Genomic DNA, 22,627 nt, shown 5'->3' with positions numbered 1-22,627 from the left:
GTTTTGGTTCAATAAAGGGCACATTTTCAGTGAGAGATCAGTCATACCAGTAGGAAGAATCAGTCATACCGAGAATGAGATCAAAGCCAGGATATGACAATGTGAATGTAACCATAGACATAGCTGAGTTCACTGTTACGTTCTCTGAAATGAAAGACTTAACTTTTAAGAGGATGCATCGGGGAGTGAGTTGTGGCCACTGAAAATGCACAAGACACTGCAGATTCATCTTGTTATGATTCCTGAAATTAGTCACTCATTGCACATGGAAAGAGATCAACACTGAGGATAAACCAAAACATTAGCATGCAACACAACATACTTTCAAGTCGATGCTGAAACATACACTAGTCAAATCAGCTTCGGAGACTCATGACTTTAGTGTGTTTGTTGTCTTCCTTTCGTCTACTGTAGAGTATCTGTTTTACCTCTGCTTTCATACTGTACATTTTCCATTATCACATCACAACAAACGCTATCATGCTGCCAAAAATAAACAGTATCAATTACGATGACTGCAGATGTCATGAAAAGTCAAATCATCAGTGCATTTCAGAGGCTGATAGATACCCAGTGAAGCTTGCTGTACCCAGAACCCAGTGTGCCCAGGTTCTGAGCAATACACTCAACCCCAAATGCTCCTGATGCCAAAATGGTTAAACCAGTGCCTTGCATGGTAGTTTGCTGCTGTGTGAGTGTTTGTTTGAATGGACAAATGAGATGCAAACAATGCAGCCCTTTGGATTAAAGTGCTTTACTGTAAAGTTAACTTAATTAAAAGTCAATATGCTTGTAAATGTCAGAGTATATTTGTCTTTCATTTCAGTGACATTTTCTGCAGTTTGTAATCTTCTACTCATTAAAAGACTAATGAACTTTGCTGAAGATAAGGTCGTTTCTGTAAGTGCTGAAATCATCCAGCAGGGGGTGCTCATTGTGTTTTTCTGCGAACGTCGTTTGGCGACGTAGGACGCCGTGAAGCGAGCCAGCCTACACAGCCTGTTCATTTCCAGGCCGGGTAGGACCCCAGCAACAACACTGCAATCGGTTCAACCTATGAAGATTGGGCTTTACAATCGCCATCCATCCTTTGATTAGACAACATTTTGTGGAAATATATCACTGTCACTGATCAGAAGGTACACTAAGTCGTTGAATCGGTGAGTTATGGTTGCGGATGGTTGTGCCAAATCTTCACTTTTGCTTGATTTCTCCGCTGCCTAGTTTTATTGTTGCTTTGTTCTGTGCAGCAGCCATTTTTAATCGCCTTGTCCTACATTCCCATCCCTGTCGTCTGACCGTTCTCAAAGCCAAGAAAGGTTGAAAATATCAACATGGGTGTGATTTCGAGAGTCCCCATTAAACGTAGTGTGTTTAATAGTGCCAAATACTTCAGGACTGACAAACCCCGACCTGTCAAGGTTGTTGGTAGAAAAAAAAGATTGGAAGTTGAACGGGATTGCCGTTTAGCTAGTTTCCGAAGAAGATGCGACTGTCGAAGCTAGCCATTGCTAAGAGCAATTGCTTGTGTTTTGTTATGTCTGTGTGCTAGCTGGAATAAACAGAAAATCACAAATTTCCCCGTATCCCCTTAGCCGGAGCTGTGGTGAAAATAATGAAACACAGCTCTACAGTACCTTGGCCACTAGCGGTTGGTGTTTACATAGCTATTTTTCTTTAGCCACTAGCTAGCATATTTTACCAGTGATGGCTAGCGACTGCACCTAGTGTCTTTTTTTGACGTTTGTGTTGTTAGGTTAGGTAGTTTGTGGCAATGTTGGGTAATCGACAAACTGCTGAATTCCCAAAACCGCTTTTATGTTTTGTCCTGCTAGTTGAGGTCGCTAGATTGTGTTTTTGTTTGCGTACAGCCTGAACTGACTGACGTCGGCTTCATGTGCTGGAATTAGCATTAGCTTTCAAGGGGGTAACGACACCAACAACTAACGTTAAAGAGGTCAAACGTTATTCTGCTGTCCAAATAAACACGCTATAGTTACAGCCAATGTATAAATTTTTAATACCTATGGTATTTTCTTTTAGTTGTGTGGTGGAAATACAGTTGAAAGTCTAAAAGTCAAGAAATGGAAAACGCCAGCTGCGTCCATACCTAACTTGAGGTAGCGTTAACTAACGTTAATGTTGAATATATATAATTTGGTGGTACTAGTAGAAATTCATTTTTTTCTGAATTTCAAGTCGGAGGAAATGGCCTGACGTGATCGTTTTAATACTTGACTACTTCGACCTTGATGGACGGATATTTTTCTTAAGAAGTCCCGGTAAAACGCCTATGCGGAGCTTTAACCGAGCAGCCTCCCATGCCTTATGGATTGTCCGGGCTGGTGTTCGGCTCAAACGACCATGTTTATTTGCATAGATTTGTGTGTAAAAAGAATCATAACATCATCGGTGGCCTGTTGGGCGTAGCTAACATTATTTAAACTAAAAAAAATAAGGGCATTTAGGCACAAGCCTAACCCGTATTGTGTGTTGCTTGGTGTCAGTCACTTTGAAATGTGAGCCCTTGTAGCCATCATAAAATTGTTCAGCTTGAAGAACATGTTTGGCCATGAATCACAACATTGAACTAGAAAATGCTTGCCGGGGTCTGCTCCTCATTGCAGATTTACTTCATGTTAGATAACAGAAAGTAAATCTGCTTGCTTATTGATAATTCACTAGATGAGAGATGATCTGTTCCTGCAATTGGTTCTAAATATTTGCTGCCCTCACTGAACTGTTGTGTCAAGATAAAGCTAATAAATAAATCAGAAAATGCCCCCTAATTTGAAATATTTCACACAGACCTGACAAAATCTGCTTACCTGTAACTTCAAGTGAGAGGTCAACTGGAAAACATCAATGAATTGCCTTTTATTTTTATATTTCACATTTACAGTGTCTTGTATATTGTTGTTTGACCACAGTCTTATGCATGCCTCTGTAACTAGTGCTGTTAGAAGTTACAATCACTGCATTACATAGGTAACAGTTGGCCTTGACAGTTTCATCTTATTCAAGTATGCAAGGTATGATTTGGATTTTGTTGGATGTGATTTCGTTGCACAGAGCATACGAAAGCTTAACCCGATGCTTTGAGAACACGATTCCTTCTTTGTGAAAACATATGCACCGCAAGTCAAAGCCACAAACACAGCATCAGTCGAACAAAGGAGCTCGACAAGAAGGGAAGAATAGATGGAAATGGGGTTTCAACCAGGGAAGAGAAGGGACTCTTTGCATGGCAACATCATGATGCTTACTTCCTGTCAACAAGAACATGGCCTGTCATGCTTCATTTTGGTTTATATAAGTGTTAAAACATGTCACACGCTTACTCATCTAAAATGGAGAGCCGAAATAGCATAAAAACATTTCCCCCTTACCCATAGTGGTATCTAATCTTACAGATGTAGTCAAGGTTTTGAAATATCTGCAGCTGACACTTGGTGATGAGGTGTTTATTTTATGGTGTGTGTGGAACAAAAACTAAGAGGTAGTATCCCAGAAACAATGTCTCATTGTAGGATAATCCACATACCTGAGTTGTTCTCACTGTGAACTATTTTCTTTTAAACATAGAACTAAGTGGCAAATAAAAGGCGACAGGGATGCTCAGATTGATGTCCAGTTTCTGTGGTTTTAGTTAAACCGTGATTTAATAGTAATTTGATAGTGTTTAACTGTACTTGCATGTCCTCTTGTATAGATATATGGAGGGCAGCAAGTCACAGCTGCTCACATCAACTTCATGTTGTTTGTAAAGTATGTATTTGTACAAAGTACCAGTAATCCTATTTGAGGAACTCTGCCTCTGACAAGTTGGACGTGTTCGCCTCTCTGCCATCAGGACAGGATATGGAATAAACAAAAACTGAGGTTGAAGTGAAGCGCCAGATACAACAGATACAAACATTCATACAATAGCCAGTATGCATGTACAGCCTGCACCTGTGTGAGGAAATAATGTGTTTCTAGTTTATAAAACATCAGAGACAGACAATCTGAACAAACTGTCCAAGCAAATATTCGTCACTGTGAGTCTGATTAAACAGTCTCTTCATATGCTCTCAATGCACACGGTGTATGGTTGATTCAAAAGTTGGCATTATAAAGATTTGCTTTGCCTTTCTTTTATTTATTTTGTACTGGCATCTTGAGGCTGTGCTTTTCTTGTGGAAGAGACAGGAAAATTAAAGGGGTAAATGGTATTAAGCTGAAAAGACAAACAGAAAGCTCTCTCTAGTCCACTGCACCTCTTCTGTTTCATGTTTAATGGTCACTGCAACCTATACCGTACACATCAGCTCTACACACCAAGCACAAACTATGGGCAATGGTAGGCCACATATGCTAAATGGTGGTTATTTTTAGCTGTCAAGCTTCAATTTCTCTTGTTGCAATGACAACCTTCATGGGCTGATTTTATCAGCTGTGGTTGATTCATGTTAAACTGTCAGTCAACCCCCCTCCCAAAAAAAGCTCATAGGTGTGACGAGCCGGAAATATTTTCAATTATATGAGCCTTTGTCTTGAGCTGTTTTGCTCTGAAAGCAGTGCTTCCATCTCAGTACAATGGGGGCAAGAGGAATTTAGTTTGTGGTTCACAAAACCTCGAAAATGACATTTGACAAACAGTTTGTCATTCCAGAAAGTTCTTACTTTTCAGAGTAACTCACAGAACTAGCTGTCAACATTTTTCCATGATAATATTTCTCTGGTAGACAGTAGTGACACAAGTTCTGCAAAAGTAAGAAGTCTATACATCTTGTTTCAGTATGAAGAAAACATATTTCACCATTATACAGTATCGCTGATCAGATCTTTTTGTCCTGTGTGTAAACATAAATTCACAAAGACGTTCACAGGATAGCTGTTCACAGAGCTTGATTAAAACTTGGTAGATTTAAGGGTCAGTATTACCATACATTATAGTGACTTCGTGTTATGTGCGGTTCTTTTTCCGAATAGATATTTGACCTATTGTAATTTGAAAATTAAATATTTTTCGTAGGTGTTTGTTTGATCCACCATTCAGCCACACAGTAGCAGATGAGCACCCCCCCACCCCATTGCACCCCTAAGGTTCAATAATTCTTCTCTTCTCTTTGTAGAATCAGAAGGCACTGGGAAGAGGCGCAAAGAAAAATTTCCATACTCGATGACATTACATCGCAATGTCCGATCGTTTGGGGCAAATAACCAAGTCCAAGGATGGGAAAAGCAAGTATTCCTCACTCAGCCTATTTGACAAGTACAAGGGAAAATCAATAGAAACTCAGAAAAACACAGGTAAGGTTGTTTATATTGGTCCTCTCCTCAGTGCTTAAATACTTTCTTCACATTTCTGTTGCCCTCTTTCACTCCTTTTCTTAATTTCACCCCCCCATGCTTTACCCACCCTTGTTTTCTCTCTCAGTAGTTCCGCGACATGGCTTGCAGAGTCTTGGCAAAGTGGCCACAGCCCGGCGCATGCCCCCACCTGCTCACCTGCCGAGCTTGAAGTCCGAAAACAAAGGAAACGATCCCAACGTGATTATTGTGCCTAAAGACGGTACAGGATGGGCGAACAAGCAGGAACAACCCGATCAAAAGAGGTAAGGGGAGAAGGGTTAAGACACTGAAAGCTATCCTCTCATCTAATCATGATATTAAGTCACCTGTGCTCTTGCCTCGTATCAACTCGTAGTCAATATGACAGCATTGACTAAATGTCACACAGCTGACATTTATCTTCTTCTTCATTGTAGTTCTATTGCATCAATACCACAGCTGCCGGAGTTGCAGCCACAGCTGGCTTTACAGAAATCTGTCTCCAATCTTCAGAAGCCCTCACCGGTAGCCAACCAGGAGGTGTGTATGTGTGGTAATGGTTATGTTAAACCTGGGTCATGTCTAAAGATGTGTCTCCTATTTGGGAAGCCCACCTTAATATACAGGATTCAGTACAGATTTCATTAATTATATCCAGAATGTCAAGAATTCCCATTTTGTGCAAGAAAACTCACACTGCAGCCTTTAAATAAATGTGACAAAACAATTGCTCTTTAATAATCCATTTGGAAGTTTTTCACACTCAGTGTGTCCCAGTTTGTGTTAGATACTCCTGACTCTATAAACAGTTTCAATTTGGGAGTCGCAGCCTTGAACAAAAAAAAAGATAAATAACTGTTTACACCGTTATTACTTTCTATATATCAGAAGGAAAATAGTCTATATGCACACTCAGGAAAAACGACTCAGTCAGTGTCTCAAAGGTCAGAAAGTCTTCATGCAAGTATTAGACTGTGACCTTGGTTTTCTTCATTTTCACAGAACACAAACACAGGTGGACCAAAGCAATGGGCCCAGCTAAATGGAAAGGCAGTAGAGCAAGATGGTGAGTCATCTGTTTGCGTATAATGTATAATTGAGATTGTGGAGGGCTGAAAATCGAATGACATGCTGATGGTGATTGGTATGCTGTCCGCACCACCACGTCTGTCAATTAGTACAACACTCTTCTGTTTAGTCTGTCAAACATCTTTCTTTATGCCACCTCTGTCAATGACAACTTCAGGTTCAAGGGCCTCAAACCGACTTCAGCCCTTCTCTCACGAGGAATTTCCCACGCTGAAAGCAGCTGGAGAACAGGACAGGGCTGGCAAGGAAAGAAGCGGCTTCGATCCGTCGTATGGGCCCGGACCAAGCCTCCGCCCCCAGAGTAAGTTTCAAGTCTTAGGAATTTGCTGACAGTGTCATAGATGAAAGATAAAGCCTGCTCGGAAGCAAATTGTTAAATTGGCGACAGGAGTTTCAACACTGTGGAAGATGATACTGTTGAAACACATTAATGGCTCAGTGATAAACGAAAAGAAACAAATTCCTATGGAAGGATGGAGGGTATGGCGACTGCCCCGACTGGCGGAGGGGAAAATTGCTTTTTGGCTTTTTTTTTAAGTATCTGTGTCAAATTAGGTTGTTCCATACAGGGAGCATTGATTGACCGTATGTGGTCTTACTTTTGGAATTTGTTGATCATGATTTCTGAAATCTCCCTGTCCCCACTTCAAGATGTGACGAGCTGGAGGGAAGGTGGTGGCAGGAACCTTCAACCCTCGTCCCTGACCCTCGGCCTGCCAGCAGATCCTGAGGGTAAGGTCACTGCCCTGGGTGAGACTGGCCCCCCTCAAGCGTCATCTCACCCCACCTCTACCACCGGCACAACCTCTACTAGTGTAGTGACTGCTCAGTCACCAGTCCTTGACCCCAAGGAGCCTTCCCTACGACCCGCCCAGCCTGTCCGGAGAACAACCGTCCCTACTGCCCTGCAGTACCAGCTTCACCACACCTCAACTGCTGTCTACCATGACATGTTACCCGCATTTGTAAGTATTATATGACTCCTGAAACCCGTTGATGTGAAACACTTCAAAGACAGTGTACTGGTTTTTAAAAAGCTGTCAAATAGCACAGCTTATCAAATTGTTGCGGTGCCTCATTATATCTCTATTGAGAAACACATTGTTTCATCCTGCTGTTTTCAGATGTGCTCTAAAGAGACACGTGAAGCCCCAGGTACAGACCATGTTCCCACCACCGTTGCAGCCCCAGCCCGATTTGACAGCAAGCCCTCCTTTAGGCAGAGCTATGCCAAACCTGAGCTTGTCAAGTAAGTGCATTGTTCATTAGGCGGTTTTATTGAAAGGTTTGTGGCACCTGATGATTGCTGATTTGTTTTTTGTTTTTTTTTGCCATCTCTGATTGCAGTGGTGATGTGAAAAGAGAGAACCGATTCGTCCGTGCTCCACCTCGACTGTCTTCTCAGCCCATCCGCAGGCCTGGTGACAGGCCGCAACGCCCAGCCATCATTAATCCAGAGGACCTGAAGGATCTGGATGAGCTTGACAATGATTGTGAGGATGGATGGGCTGGTCAGTATTCCTTACAGTTATTTAACTGCCTCCAGTCCCTCTTAAAGCGAGGCCAAACACCAGATTTCAGTTGACTGTACGATGTTACTTCTGAATATTCACAGGCCATAGTTTTCGCATTGGTGTTGCTTAATAACTCATCATATGCCAGCATTTATTACCATTCACTGCTCCTCTAATAAGACTTCAGCAGTATCTTCTTAGCCTGCATCCATTGTATTACAAGCTGGAAGATTAAAATGTGTGCAGTTGCTCTGGTTTTGAGGCTTTATCTCACATACACACAATATTTAGTCAAGTTACATTACATAAAGAGACAAAGATTTGCATTCTTCATCCTGTAAAGTCAAGGTAGCTCAGACAGTTAATCAGATCAAGCTCCATTTGTAACGTTAGCTTGTGTAGCATTCTTTGGCTCAGACTCATTGGGTTGAAAGGTTTAGTCTCTTCATTGTCCAAGTGATTGCAGGAATTTTGCTTGACTGTTATTAGACAAGTAGGATGTGTTGGCATTACCTGCTCAGGACAGCTTTTGAGCTTTTAGGTTTTCATTCAGCTAGATTTTGCTGTCATTTGTCTTTCAAGCTCATTTGATTCAGATCTCCTCAGCACAGATTGAAGTTTCTTAGAGCAGTTTTGTAGTCCTGGTATGATCAACAGTCTCTCTGCACCAAGCCTTTGGCTTCAAGGCAAAACTTTGTCAGTAAAAAAAGCATTTAATTTGTCACAGTCTGACAGATAATTCTACAACTTTAAACTATAATTTAATTTAAAAACCTTTTATAAAGTTACATCAGATATTAGTCTTTGTGAAATACTAACATTTAGTTGTTAACCAGTTAACCAGCTGAGATAATGCTGATGGATACCAGTACCCGTTCCCGGTGTTCTAGATCCTGTACCATAGCACTGGTGCTAACTGTTAGTTAACTGTTTTTTCAGGACTCCATGAGGAAGTTGATTATAGTGAGAAACTCAAGTTCAGTGATGACGAAGACGAACATGGTGATAAAAACAAGATGTGGTGAGACCGTTTTCCTCATAGCTCATGATTGTTCTAAATAATCTCTTGTTTTTTGGTATCATTTTAAGAGGTTCCTGGTTTAATTTTGATCTGTTCTCTTTTAAGGACTGAATGGGAGAGGGAGAGAGACATCCAGCGTGACTGCCAATCCTCCCTAAGTTCAGGTGAGGTGTCTTACCCACAGGAGGGCCCTGAGGAGAGTTATTCTTACCAACATCACCATCACGAGCCTCCCAGGAAGACCAGCGGCAGATATCTCTCTGCGGACACCCCGGTAACTACACACTGTGCTGTGTTTTTCCACTTTCATCGTCCCCTTTTGAGATTACTTATCAAAGATTAAATTGTTATGATGTTATCCACAGTTAAAACGCATCTTGTTCTTTAATCCCTCGGTGACTGCGGAGGATAAGGCAACACTACAAAGCATATGAATAGCAGTGTGCCTTTGCACACCCTCGAGTGAGACTGTCATTGTGAATTGAGAGAGATGACCTTGCGGTAACCATAGAGATATGTGCCTCACTACTTTTTATTTGCCAAGCCTTTTGCTTGGCAAGTGCAAAGGATGTGACAGACATAATGAAAATACAGATTATGCCTCTGTTTTTTGGCCAGTTTCAATGTGAAAAATCTGTCAGACAAATTGTCTTGAGATAAACTACAAGTAGAATTGCACATTTTAGCCTGTGTATTTGATAATATCATTTATTTCATGAAACAGGTCTCCCAGGCTTCTCAGTTCTCAGTGTGAACAGGTGTGCTTAGCAGACGAAGTAATTTCAGGGCTCACAGTGGTCTAAGGTGCTTACTATGTAACGGTTATTTCCTGAGTGAAAATTTGGCATGGGGCCTAGTGCTTCTCATCCCTCCTCCTTTCCCCCCCTTATTGCCATAATTTAGAGGAATGTGACATCTTCAAACAGTTGTCCTGAAAGGTAATCTGAATCGATTTATCGGCATGAATTTTTGAAGTGATTTGTTTTATTACCGAAAATGTCAATGCCGGGGAGAAACAGATGGCATGCATGCTTTCAAAATTAGCAAATCCTTTGGGTCATTTAGGAGTAAAAAATAAATTATGGTTATGATACACTTTATCTTTTTATGAAGTAAGAGTCTGGAAAGACAAGGCTGTAAACTGCAACTTGACTGGCTGGCAGAGACCTACAACTGCAAGGTGGAAATTCTAGATTTATATATTTTGAAGAGTGTTTGATGGGCCAAACAGATACACATGCACACTCATAAAAGCAAGGCATAAAATTTGAGCCCTCTCCCTTTTACTGTCTGTTTCATCCCAGCAGAAAAGCCAAGGTGAGCCCCTGCCTGACCAGGAAGATCACCAGCGCCAGTCTCAGGCTCAGGGACCGGCTAGGGCAAAATATGTGTCACCTGAGCTGTCGGAGGCTGTTGAGAGAGCACGCAGACGCAGGGAGGAGGAAGAGAGACGTGCCCGCGAGGAACGACTGGCTGCCTGTGCTGAAAAACTTAAAAAGCTGGATGAGAAGTTTGGGAAGACTGAAAGGCAGACATCAAGGACAGATGAGGGCCAGAAAGAAGGAGAGGGCAAAGAAGCTCCACTGTCCCCGAACAGGGAACAGAGTAAAAGCCACCATGAGAACTGGCAGTACAGCACAAAAGGTAAAAAAAACTGCAAGTAAAACTGGACGTTTAGGATTACATATTATATAATGCATATATCTAAGCATGTTCTGTGCATGTTTTCCAGATGCAGGTGAGTGTCCTCCCAGCAACTCTCCTGGCCATAGTTACCGTGAGGAACCTGGCTTCTCTAGCTACCGTGGCAGTGAGGATGATGGCCAGGAACCCTCCTCCCCATCAGGAGACTACAGTGGACGTCATTCCTCCAAACCCGTCCCACCCCGCTTTCAAAAGCAGCCACAGCACCACCAGCAGCAGCAGCAGCAGCAGCAGCAGGTGAGCGCCAGCCGATGCCCCTTCTAACCCATAAAGTCCTAATCCCAGACTAATGCGTCAGTGTATTAGTGGCTGCTTTGTGAGAAGAGAGCTTTCAAGAGCTCACGGAAGAAGGGATTGTTTTGTGGTTGCAGTCGTCAACATGAAAAGCAGTGAGCATTGTGAAGGGTGTTAAGCTATTTGTCTTTGATTGGATAGTTCATTGTTAATTTTTGCAAGGGGTTTTTGTAGTCAGTGTCATTTGGTTATCTCATGTAAGAACAGGAAATGCTGTCCATAGAGAGGATTCATAAAGCAGGCAGCATTTCAGTTCAGAGTTCACCTTAAGAGAGTTAGTTGCACCTCACCGAAGACATTGTAGCATGTCACAATCAGAAAGGCACGCATCAATTATACAATCAATAATGACTGAATTCCATTAAACTGTTTTGGGCTTACTGTCACACTGCCATGACTTACTGGGATAGATTAATAGAACTGTTTTTAATGTTGTAGCAACACCTTTGCTTTTCCTACCATCACAAGTCGAAATGTCTGCTTTGGAAAATATTGCTTTGCTATATTGCTTGACTAGTGGGTAATTTTCTCCCTCACAGAGAACAACTGCTGTGATAATGACCATGGCAGGGTCATTTTCATGCAGAACAAGGACTGTGGATTTTGCTACAATCTCTTACAATAGTATTTGTTGTATACATTCTACAGGAACAAGTGTACAAGATGCAGCACTGGCAACAGTCAGGCCACCCTGCCCCGTCTGGCTCAAGCCACGCCCAGAGAGGCTACTATCCCCCACATGTCCTTGGGTTTGATCCCCGCTGGATGATGATGCCGCCTTTCATGGATCCCCGCATGGCCCAAGGACGATCTCCTGTGGACTACTACCCTGGTGCTGTCCACTCCTCAGGTGAGATCCAATCCAAGAAGATGAGTGCATCTGAAATCAGACTATTTTCCTCCAGTTTTCTATCATGGAACAACTCTCCAATTTGAACACTGTTTGTTTTCAGCAGGAATGATGAAACCCATGATGCATCAGGATCACTTAAACAGCCCTGGTTCCGATGAGGGATGCCATCCTAATCTGCACCAGGAGAGAAGAGCCCCTTCCACTGAGCCTTACCCTATGTGGAACCAAGATGGCTACCCTTTGCGCAGCTTCACTCCACCTTACCAGAGACAACATGATAGCTCAGACAGTGGCCAGCCAGATGACAGGTCAGTTAGTCTGTGAATTTATGAGGTTGTTAATGAAGGCACTCTTTTGTATTTTGATTAAAATCCATGTCTAAACCCTGCTGAGTGACATAGACTCCTCTTGGTAGGTCTGTTTTTGTCATTCTTCATCTTTTTTTTGTTGTCTTTTTTTCACCCACAGAAGTGATATGGCCTGCTCCCAACAAGATTCCTATGAAGAGAGGGCCAATGACTGTTTGGCCCATCCCCAAGATGATCTCCCCCATCATGCTTACCAGAGCCGTGTCCCAGACAGAGAACACCAACACCATGATCAAGGCTTGCTAACCACTGCTCAGAGTCATACAGATAGTGATTACCCGAAACAAGACTCTAGAGACAAGCATCTTAAGGACGGCTCTGAATCTCAAGATGAGGCCTTAGATGGCTCCAAGGACAATTGGAAAAGAGATGGAGGCCAGAAACAAGATGGAGGACTCAACAGTGCACAAAGTCAGTGGTCTGAACCCAGTTCTAGTTCCAGTAGTAGTGTCAGCCAGCCATCTGAGGCCATTGGGCGCCCCTTGACTCGCCGAACTGGGCCCATCAAGAAACCAGTTCTTAAGGCTCTCAAAGTGGAAGACAAGGAGAATGAGAAGCCTAAGCCCGAGCCTGAGGAGAAGACTGTACCTTACCGCCTGGAGAAAGAAGTCCTTACTAATGTTTATGACTTAAAGAAAGATAACCAGCCTGCCAGCAACAGGCGCTCAGCCTCACCTGTTGTTGAGAAACAGCCAGAAGAGAGGCAACGTCAATCACCAGCTCCCACCAAAACCGAGAGGCCTCTGAGCACCCACAGTGATGACTCTCCCAAGGAGAGCGCTTGGGACAGTGGCAAGAGCCAGTCACCTAGAGATATCCAGGAGAACCGGGAGCCACATGCACCACGGCGCAATAACTGGATCTTCATTGATGAAGAACAGGCATTTGGTTCAGTCAGGGGAACAGGTAGAGGCCGCAGTCGAGGCTTTAGGGAATTTAGCTCTAGGGGTGGAACCCGCGGTGGCAGAGGTGGAGACAATCTCCGAGGGGCTTACAACAACAATAACAACAGCAGTGGTGCTCAGCGTACAAGCAGAGGTCGAGCACCACCAAGGGACCTTGTCAAGGTAGAGGAGTTCCAGAGGGGCAAGCCCAGGAGGCGAAATGTCAGTGAGACCTTGAGTGAAGCCTCTGAGTACGAGGAACTGCCCAAGAGACGTCGCCAGAAGGGATCTGAAAATGGAGACGGTTACACAGAGTCTGGAGAAGTCCGCAAAGCTGATAGAGATTCTTGGAGATCCAACAAGGTGTACACAGATGACCAGACAAACCCAGATTCCAGAGAAAAGGTCAAGGCTGGCAGGGGCTTTGGAGGTCGCATGCTGCCTCCCAGATTGAACACCACTGGAAATTACAGTCGAAACTTCGGAGGATCCAGGGATATTTCTACATGGAGGGGCCGTGGGCCTCAGTTTAGTAGCAGTGGTGGCACCATGCAAGAAAATGGTTATGGTCCTGGAGCTGAGACTACTTACTCCCGCAGAACCCCTGTTGAACGTGAGACTCTCAAGTATCCCCCTAAATTCACTGGCTCCTTCATGGAAAATGGAACAGAAGATCGTGAAGGAGAATACTACTTTGACAGTGACAACCCTGACAGGCAGATGTTAAGGAGACGGCGTCCACCCCGTCAAGACAAGCCTCCACGCTTCCGTCGTCTACGACAAGAACGTGAACCTGGCTCAAACCAGTGGACAAGTGAGGAATACATAAATGGAGACTTTGCAAACCCCTGGCCTGGTCGTTCCAAAGCCAGCGGGGAAGACAACTGGCCCAGTGGCCACTACTCTGGTGGACGCTCTAGCCAACATGGTCAGGCAGAGGAATGGGAGACGGGATCAGACAACAGTGATTTTGGTGACTGGAGAGAGAAGCGAGGTGGAAGTGGGGGCGCAGCTACACAGGGACACGGTGATATTCCCTCAGACTCTGGCCATAGTGAACCAGGCTCTGGTGAGAAGAGGGAGCTTTGCAAGAGAAGCTTCTCCAGCCAGAGACCATTGGTGGAACGGCAGAACAGGAAGGGAGAGCCATCACTGCTGGAAGTGAGCAAGATGGCACGCACACCTGATAATCCCCCTACCTCCTCCTCTAACAGGAGTGACAGTTGGCAGAATGGAGGGACATCTTGTAAGAGGTGAGGTGAACATGTTCTTGGGAATTATATTAATGGTCTAGTTTCAGGTTTGGTTGTTATAGTTGCATAGAAACCAACAGCACAGTGTGTCTCCTATGTTGTTTTGACTAAATATTTTCTGGCTGACACTGTCACAGTGAAAGGAATGAACATCAGTTTTTTGTTTTGTTTTGTTTTGTTTTTTTGAACAAATAAACAATCCCCTATTACAATTGTAATTGTTCAGTAACATACTTGGCTTACACTTTACCAGCACTGGTTATATTGCCAGTCACTCTGATTTAGTTGAATTGTTGTCTCTGTTGATAATTGTATTGGCTGTTAGCTTTTGAGGTTTCATTTTGTTCCAAGTGGCTGAGGCTCATTCACATTAGTTGTGGCTTCCTGAGTTCAGATGGGATTGGAACATAGCCATGCGCCATTCCTACTTTATTTACCAACAGTTGTGCATCACTTGACCGAAATTGATTCAGTCATTACATACAAAAATAGTTTGATCATCCATTCTGCTCCATTGTTAAATGAAGTAAAAAATTATTTATAGTTTGCCTCTGCTATTAAACAAAGTCTGTACTGGTACTGAGTATTTCTGGCCTTGCAATCTGTCCCACAAGTCAGTTTCAACGGCTATATGAAAGTGGGAGGTGTCTGTGTGTGACTGGAGGATTGGGTAAATGAGCAACACTATTTTTTTGCATTCTCCTTAGCCTGGATGTTAAGTCATCCTGTTTCTTCTTATTCCACCTGCCATCTGTAGCCCTTGCTGCACTTAATGGGCTAACTAAAACTATGTTTTAGGTAGATAATATTCCCAGAAGTTTTGGTTATTTTGCCACTGTTACACTTTTTATGAAGCATTGCTCAGAATACCCAATTAAAACCTCCTCATCTCTCCCTTTCGTGTTTTCAGCAGGGGCCCAGATGAGTCAGGCCCAGTCTTCAGCATAGAGCAGCCAGAGGACCGGGAGCCCAATGAGCCCTCTGGGAAGAAATTAGACAAGGAGCTGAAGCAAGGACCTGTCAAAGCAGACATAGCTGAACCTCTGTCCCAGTATGAGCTCAGCAGCTACCCAAGTGAGTTCAGTTTTTTCAATTTGTCTTTTTGTATTCTCCATGTTTATAGAAGTGAAAATAAAAATTATAAATGTGAATTTTTGCCTTTTCCAATGTAGAACTTCGTTCCTACAGTGGAAAAATCCCTGGGCAGTTGATCCAGTTATTTAAGTACATTTTTAGGGTAGCTACCGATCTCATTTAAGCTAAAACCTTATGATACATGTACTGATTCACAAAATCTTAAACAGCAATACAGATAATGTTCAGCACTGCAGTTCCTACTTATCTACAGAGAATCTTGCATTGACCACATGCCTGTTTTTGTAGTTGAGGGGGATGCAGGGGGACCAGTTTCTAATCCAGACGGATACCAGGATGCCTTGTCCAAAAAGCAAAGACGCCCACAGGAAGATGAGAGGAGGAGGAAGGACCAGGGAGCTTCAGTACGTTAACATATGCTCAGTCTAGATGCTCAGTAATCAATGAAAAGGATGAACAAAACAGGGTGCAGTTTATCAAGCCGTTTCTCATTGTTGCCTGTATCAGGTGCCAGTGAAGAACAGGACTATCACATCCAAGATTCCTCCACGCTTTGCCAAGAAGCAGGGAAGCATGAGCATCGAACAACCTGAGGAAGCACTTTCTTCTAACAACCTGGGAACTGAAATCTGGGAGACCAACAGCTCAGGTACTCGAAAGACCCAACATTGTTTCTGTGCTTTGTTTTCTTCATGGTTTTATTGGAGCGATAAAGCAGAAACCGTAGAGACTAGATTATAGTAGCCTGAAACTGTTTGTCGAGCATATTTTCTTAATTAAATAATTGTCATATTACCTGACAGCAAATATATTTAACAAATACAAATATTAAACTGAGAGACAAAATTCATGACAGTGACATTTCATTTACTTTAGTGAGTGAGTACTTTGTTATTCACTAAAGGCATCCGTTTATGTTTTTCAGCTCTTTCAGTACAGTCGTCAGGGGGAGACTCATGGACTAAACAGGTGTCTTACACTGGGAGTGAGCCCAACTCTGAGGTAACACAATGCAGTTGCTCGTTGCAGCCTCCACATAAACTGCATATATTCTGTATCTGTATTTACTGTGAAATATTTCTTAATGCTCAAGTTAACATTTCCTCTGTCTCATTATTGACCAATAACAAATTAACTGCTATGGGAAACAAGACAAAATAAATGAATGCCTCTTCTTCTTCTTGGCCAGGACTCTGATGCTGGCCCAGAGCAGACTAAAGAACAGCACAAGCCAGGGCCCATTGGAAATGAGCGCTCCCTAAAGCACCGCAAGGGCTCAGAAGGTGTTGATAGACTGGAAGGCGGCCCCATCACACCCGTCAATGGTGTGGACCTCCATGTGGACACTGTGCTACCTGTGCCTCCCATTGAGTTTGGTGTCAGTGCCAAAGACTCTGATTTCAGCCTTCCACCGGGCTCCACCCCAGTGCCCGTGTCCAATCCTGTCAACAAGCTTCAGGATGCACTTACCACCAATGTGAGTTATTAAATCTGTACTTTTGTAGTGTCCTGTAAATCTAATAACTGACGGTAGTCTGGTGTGACAGCCAATCAGTAGTAGAAGTGCTTCAAGGTTTCAAAGCTTCCAGATCCTGAACTTTTCTTTCTCTTTAAACAGACGGCTCTCAATCAGAGTATCCCCATGCTGCGTTCCAACCACCTGCAGCCTGGCATTAACCTCAACCCCATCTCCTTCCCCAGTGCTGACCTCACTCTTAAGGTATTTGAATTACAGTCCTACGTACACAGACAGGTCTTTTCATACATGTAATAAATAAGGAATAATCAGCATATGTCATGCATCCCTTTCTTGTGGTGTGAAAAATGTAATGGGAACATAATAACAAAACTGATATTCAAACATGTATCTCAACTTAAAAATGTCTTTTCTTCAGATGGAATCAGCACGCAAGGCATGGGAGAACTCCCAGTCCCTCCCTGAGCAGGGCTCTCCTGGCGGAGGTGCTTCAGGTGCTCAGCCTCCCTGCAGCGTTGGCTCATCCAGTGGTGTCAGCTACAGTTCCTTTGGAGGGGTCTCCATGCCTCCGATGCCTGTGGCATCAGTTGCACCTTCCATGTCCATGCAAGGTAAAACTTTGTTTCATGAGGGCTTGATGAGGCCTTGATCTGTGAGCAGAACAAAACTTAAAGCCTGTTGTTTCCTGTCCCTTCTGTAGGTAATCATATTCCCCCATTGTATCTGGATGGTCATGTCTTTCCTAGCCAGCCACGCCTCGTACCTCCCACCATGACCCAGCAGCAGACCTACCAACAGGTAGAGAGCGAAACACACACGCACACACAGACAGGCTTGTTTGTGTAGCAGCAGAATTGTCATAGTGTTTTGTATGTTCATTTGTTCAGGCGGCTGCAGCCCAGCAGATTCCCATCTCTTTACACACGTCTCTTCAAGCTCAGGCTCAGCTGGGGCTTCGAGGAGGTCTACCGGTCTCCCAGTCCCAAGAGATGTTCAACTCTATTCCCCCCTTTAGGTACTGCTACCTCATTTTACTGGTCCAATTATTTTTCTTTCATGTTGTGGCACCACCGTGTAGTTCACTCACTCTGCTGGCCTGCTTTGTCTCCCTCCTCTCAGGTCCCAGGTTTACATGCACCCCAACCTGTCACAGCCCAGCCCCATGGTGCTGTCGGGCGGAGCCCCTCTTAAGGGGCCCTATTCGGCTTTCCCTGGCATGCAGCCCTCAGACATGGTAAAGCCACAGTCAGGCTCACACTATCAGCCTATGAACGGCAGCCAGCAGCTAGTCTATGACAGCCAGATGAACCAGGGGCCTGGTATGGGTTCCTCCCAGCTCATGGACTCTCAGCTCATCCAGGTGAGTGGATTTGACAACAACCTGATGTACTGTATTCCTCTTAATGCTTGTCAGATTTCAGAGGGATATATTAAATTACACATAGCATTCATTTAAGCCCAGCAAGTATCAGCCTTCAGAGCATAATTACACCATCACTGGCGTATTGCCTTAGATGATGATAATATTTACAATGAAATCCTTGTGTTCACCAGGTGACCATGCCCCTACCTGGCTCTCAGCTGCGCTATGGCTCAGCTCAGCAACATCTCATCCTCCCACAGTCCATTCAGCTTCAGCAGGGACAGAACCTGTCAGTCGGTGCCCCACGTCGAATGCTGCCACCTGGCTCCCAGCCCGCTGTCATGACTGGCAGCCGAGAGGTGTGACTGACTGATCTTATGTTGCTCAACCAAAAACTGATGTGTTCAGACAATGGACGTTAAAATCCATTGTATGACACAACAGTCTAGACAACTTTATATAATGCCGTACATCTTTTATCTATAAATAAGCAGTCCACAGTTGTTTATGTGTATTGACAGCATCTTTCTCATTGCCCTATTCTCAGGGCTCGCAGATGGAAATGAAAGGCTTTCAGTTCTCCGACAAGCCCAGCCATTCCCCGGGTATATCTGGGGGGTCCTACAGGTGAGTGGAGTTAACCGTCTAGAACACTTATTATACAGCTTTGTTCTGTCAACAGTTGAGATATGGTGTATGACAAATGCACATTTTAGGAAGTGGTTTGTAAAACTAACTTTATTTTCTTTCTCCCCTCTTCATCAGGCCTGGGTCTGCCAGCCCCAGTGGGAAGCCCTCAGGTCCTGGGGGGCCTGTTGGCCCTCTGCCAACACATTTTGCCCAACAGGTATTTATGTTTCAAACATATAAGTTGAGATGTGTTTAGTTAGGGTATTTTTATTCTTGTGCCAATGGGAGAGTTTGTTGCTGCCAGGTCCATGTCAGGGTTCACTTTTAAAAATTAGAATTTAAGAATGTGATTGGTTGAAGGCATCCATAGTCACGTCACATCATTATGTTCAGTCAAGTATTTGGACTAAGTCTGAAAATGCCCAAAAAAATTCAATACTGGCATGCTAATTATTTGTGTTTTCATTTATTTCCAACACCCCCATCTACCTCCCCCGTCCTCCTCCTCCTGCCCCGTGACCAACAGGTCCCACCTGCTCAGGGTAGCATGGTGATGCACATGCGGCCCCCCACCACTGGCCCTTTCCCCAACCCCATCCAGAGACCAGTCATGCAGGTCAACAAGCCTGTAATCATCCGCTCCCCCCCTTACCCCAATCCTGGCCGCGACCCTCCCCACTCCACCCCTCCCTCTGCCCCCGAGCCCCCTGTCAAAGGGCCAGAGGATGGCATGAAGGTGAGCCACCCACTGTAAATATAGGTAATTTAATTTTAATCCATTTTCTTTTTCTCTATTTGCATTATGTGTTCAGTGTGTACCTTTGACTTAGTTATATTTACACCTTGCTAAAATTTTTAGTGCTGTAAGATTTCTCTCTGATAGTATAAATCTACACTGTTAATAGTAATGTTAAGAATGATAATGTGTGACATAACTGTACCATGTAAATATTTCACAAATATAGTTATCTGTAATATGCTTTGGAGCATTCTCTTCCACATGCTAATGATAATGACTTTTATATTCCTAGAAATGAAGCTTCACAGTTTAATTTCACATGACAATAATGTGTCTGAAAACATTTCTGGAGAGTTTGTGGCATTTTATGGTAATTGAAGTAGAAGTGTGATGTTATGGATAGCTGTCTTTCACCAATATAGTGAACTGTTGTCAGAAAATGTGCATACTTAAAAAAAATAGTTAAGCATCTGCTTTTTCCCGTGATAGCTGAGCATCAGTCTTGGATGATCCAAACAAGTGTTGATGTATTGAATGTGTGGTTTTCCAGGCGCTGCTGCAGGTCATAGTAACGCCGCCTCTTCTTTGTGCAGAATAAAACCATGCGAGAAGTGCGCAAGGCAGTGGGCGAGGGCAAGACACCATCCGGGGGCATGACCAGCAAACTCCAGGAGCCCCTACCCTCCGCAGGGCAAGCCAAACCAGCACGCACTGGAGCCATCAAACCCCAGGCTGTCAAAGTAGAGGAGGGCAAGGCATAACAATGGACCTTAAAATCCTCATGACCACCCAGCCTGCCAACGCGAGGCCCTTGACCAATGTCTGAGCCTTCTAAGAGCCGCCGTATCACAAGGCACCAAGGCAAGGGGCATACATGCAGACGTCATAATGAATTACTCCTCTTGAACTGTCAGAACTGGACATTATTATTTCACACCACATATAGAGATATATAAATATATATAAATATATACATAGACACAAACAGTCTTTTAAGCAGATCTCTTCAAGGTCCTCTTTAATTTATTATTAGTCACTTTTAAGGGGAGATTGGTAAAGAGAAAAGATATTTCTTTTTTTTTTTCTTTCGTTTGTGTGCGTGTGTTTCTCTCCGAGGTGGGGAAAAGAGGAAAGTGGCCAACTCAAACAGATGGTTCATTTTTTTCATACCATTTTGCCAAACTGTATTTACTCCCTGTTTATGGACTGTAGCCCTTAAAACCAGGCAGACTCTTGATATAACTCACTAAGAGAGGCAACGTCTGCTTAATTTTTTAAACAAATATGAAATGCAGCGGGGAACTTTTTTTGTCATTTCATTGGCATTTTTGCTGGTAAATAAAATGTTCATCATCACCCGTTCCTCCACTTGGTAAGGACTTCTTTTATTAACCCAGAAAAATAACCTCCAATGTGCGGACATCACTGCATGTCAACATGGCAAAAATCAAGTGCGTCACCCCTAGAAATGCATCTTCTGGGGTGCTCCACCCAGCCCACGAACCCTGGCGAAACTGCTTAGATTGGTAGAGATGATTTCTTTTCTTAAAAACGCTCTTCTTTGCTTTCACATTCTGTCGCTCGCTCTCTTCTGTATGTAAATTGAAACGTAAAGGTGGACATTTTACCAAAATCATGTTGCTTCCATGGGAACTTCACTGGCATTGATAACAGCGTGTGCATGTGATCTGCTGAACATGTGTAAACTCGCAGGACTCCTGCCTAGAACCAAGCAACACTTCACAAAGACTGAACCTGAACTCAGCATTCACAGTGCTGCCGTCGACTGTGTGGATTTTGATCAACCAAGCTGACAGTTTTTTTGTTTTGTTTTTTTTCGGGGGGGGGGGGGGGGGGGGGGGGGGGCTGTGTTCACAATTGCTGTAAAGGATCCCCCCCAGAATAGCTGATTGAAATGTTTGCTTTCTTATGGCTTTGTTTGGGTTGTAATTAATCAAAATGTCTGTTAATGAACATGTGTTGTAAGTGATGATTTTTGCGTCCCGCAGCCGGGGCATTTTTTTTTTTTTTTTTTCCTTTTAATGCTTTCAAAAGACTTCTCTCTCTAATTCCGTTTAAATCCCATTTCTCACAAATCTCACTGGGGAATTCAGAAGAAACGGACTCGTCCCCATTTGATTATTCAGCATCTGGTCTCTGAGGTGGCACTAGCAATAACTGCAGCCTAACTATAATCACAATCAGGGTCCAAATAACTTCTTTTTTTTTTCTGTTAGAAGCTAATGATCACAAACGAGGGGCGTTTCGCATTGCTTGTTGACTTTAAATGCGCTCTTTGCTTAAGCTTTTTTTGTGAGCACTGCAGTTCCAGTGGACTACGAAGGACTTTTAAAGTGTTTGTTCTATTTGAAAATGTGAAGCTGTTGGGATCTTCATTACTTTGTTTTTTTGTAATGGACACTCATTTTGAAACTCACAATGCCAATGTCATACCTGGTTAAATGTTACTGCTTACCATAACGCTCCATGACACTACAAAATGTTACGATTTATCTTTATGACAGTGTTTCACTGGTATATATGTATATGCATACTTAACTGTACAGTCAAGCCTCATCAGCGAGGGGAGGCTTAAATCCACATTTCATTTTAGATATTGTGGCACTATAAAGGATTTAACGTTGAAACGGTCACTGTGTTCTCAGAATGGACTGCTTTCACTTGTTGATATGTTTATCGGGCTTGGAGTGTTTTGCCTCTCATCCCTTCCTGCAAAAGATCTTTATGCTTCTCATCATTGTACCTGCACCAAAATGTTGCCCTGACTTTTTTTTGTACTTTTAAGATGCATATTTCATTTTGTCAGAGGACCAGTGCTTTCTACAGCTGATCCAGCATTCTATTTATCCTACCTGATCTTTATCCTTTCAGATATTTGGTCATTACTCTCCCTTGTTTAAAAAAAAAAAAAGAGCTTATTGAAAGAAAAGAAATAAAGCAGTTGTGATTTCTTAAATGTACGGTTGATTCCCTGTTCTCACTTTGTCATTAAAATCTTGCATCATA

At 43.3% G+C, this 22,627-nt stretch overlaps 1 protein-coding gene across 8 annotated transcripts; it reads left to right on the top strand.

Moving 5' to 3' along the window:
* Positions 1-1,010: 1,010 nt before the first annotated feature.
* prrc2b (proline-rich coiled-coil 2B) lies at positions 1,011-22,627 on the top strand. 8 transcript variants are annotated; one of them, XM_070988418.1, is made up of 31 exons: positions 1,011-1,139; positions 5,118-5,295; positions 5,423-5,600; positions 5,754-5,856; positions 6,319-6,382; positions 6,563-6,706; positions 7,057-7,370; positions 7,530-7,654; positions 7,753-7,916; positions 8,859-8,940; positions 9,046-9,214; positions 10,245-10,584; positions 10,673-10,869; positions 11,587-11,788; positions 11,892-12,099; positions 12,260-14,296; positions 15,207-15,370; positions 15,680-15,795; positions 15,899-16,040; positions 16,317-16,393; positions 16,581-16,868; positions 17,010-17,111; positions 17,287-17,479; positions 17,569-17,666; positions 17,756-17,883; positions 17,988-18,228; positions 18,423-18,590; positions 18,779-18,858; positions 18,997-19,078; positions 19,388-19,597; positions 20,194-22,627. In XM_070988418.1, exons 2-31 carry the CDS (start codon positions 5,181-5,183, stop codon positions 20,359-20,361), a joined length of 6,699 nt encoding a protein of 2,232 aa, XP_070844519.1. In that variant the 5' UTR covers positions 1,011-1,139; positions 5,118-5,180; the 3' UTR covers positions 20,362-22,627. The 8 variants fall into 8 exon arrangements, with proteins under 8 accessions (XP_070844519.1, XP_070844523.1, XP_070844521.1 ...); XM_070988422.1 differs by having other exon boundaries at positions 1,011-1,160; positions 5,426-5,600; XM_070988420.1 differs by having other exon boundaries at positions 1,011-1,160; positions 10,248-10,584.

This window comes from Chaetodon trifascialis, chromosome 20, assembly GCF_039877785.1.
Source record: "Chaetodon trifascialis isolate fChaTrf1 chromosome 20, fChaTrf1.hap1, whole genome shotgun sequence".
NCBI lineage: Eukaryota > Metazoa > Chordata > Actinopteri > Chaetodontiformes > Chaetodontidae > Chaetodon > Chaetodon trifascialis.
The sequence above is the reverse complement of the archived record's forward strand: the minus strand, read 5'-3'. Positions and strand labels throughout refer to the sequence as shown.

What these genes read in the sequence shown, in the direction of transcription:
- prrc2b (XM_070988418.1), top strand. Translation starts at nt 5,181, where the DNA reads ATGTCCGATCGTTTGGGGCAAATAACCAAGTCCAAGGATGGGAAAAGC. An exon ending in AAAGGCAGTAGAGCAAGATG is followed by an intron (nt 6,383 to 6,562) that starts GTGAGTCATCTG and finishes TGACAACTTCAG; the next exon opens with GTTCAAGGGCCTCAAACCGA. An exon ending in ATGACATGTTACCCGCATTT is followed by an intron (nt 7,371 to 7,529) that starts GTAAGTATTATA and finishes TGCTGTTTTCAG; the next exon opens with ATGTGCTCTAAAGAGACACG.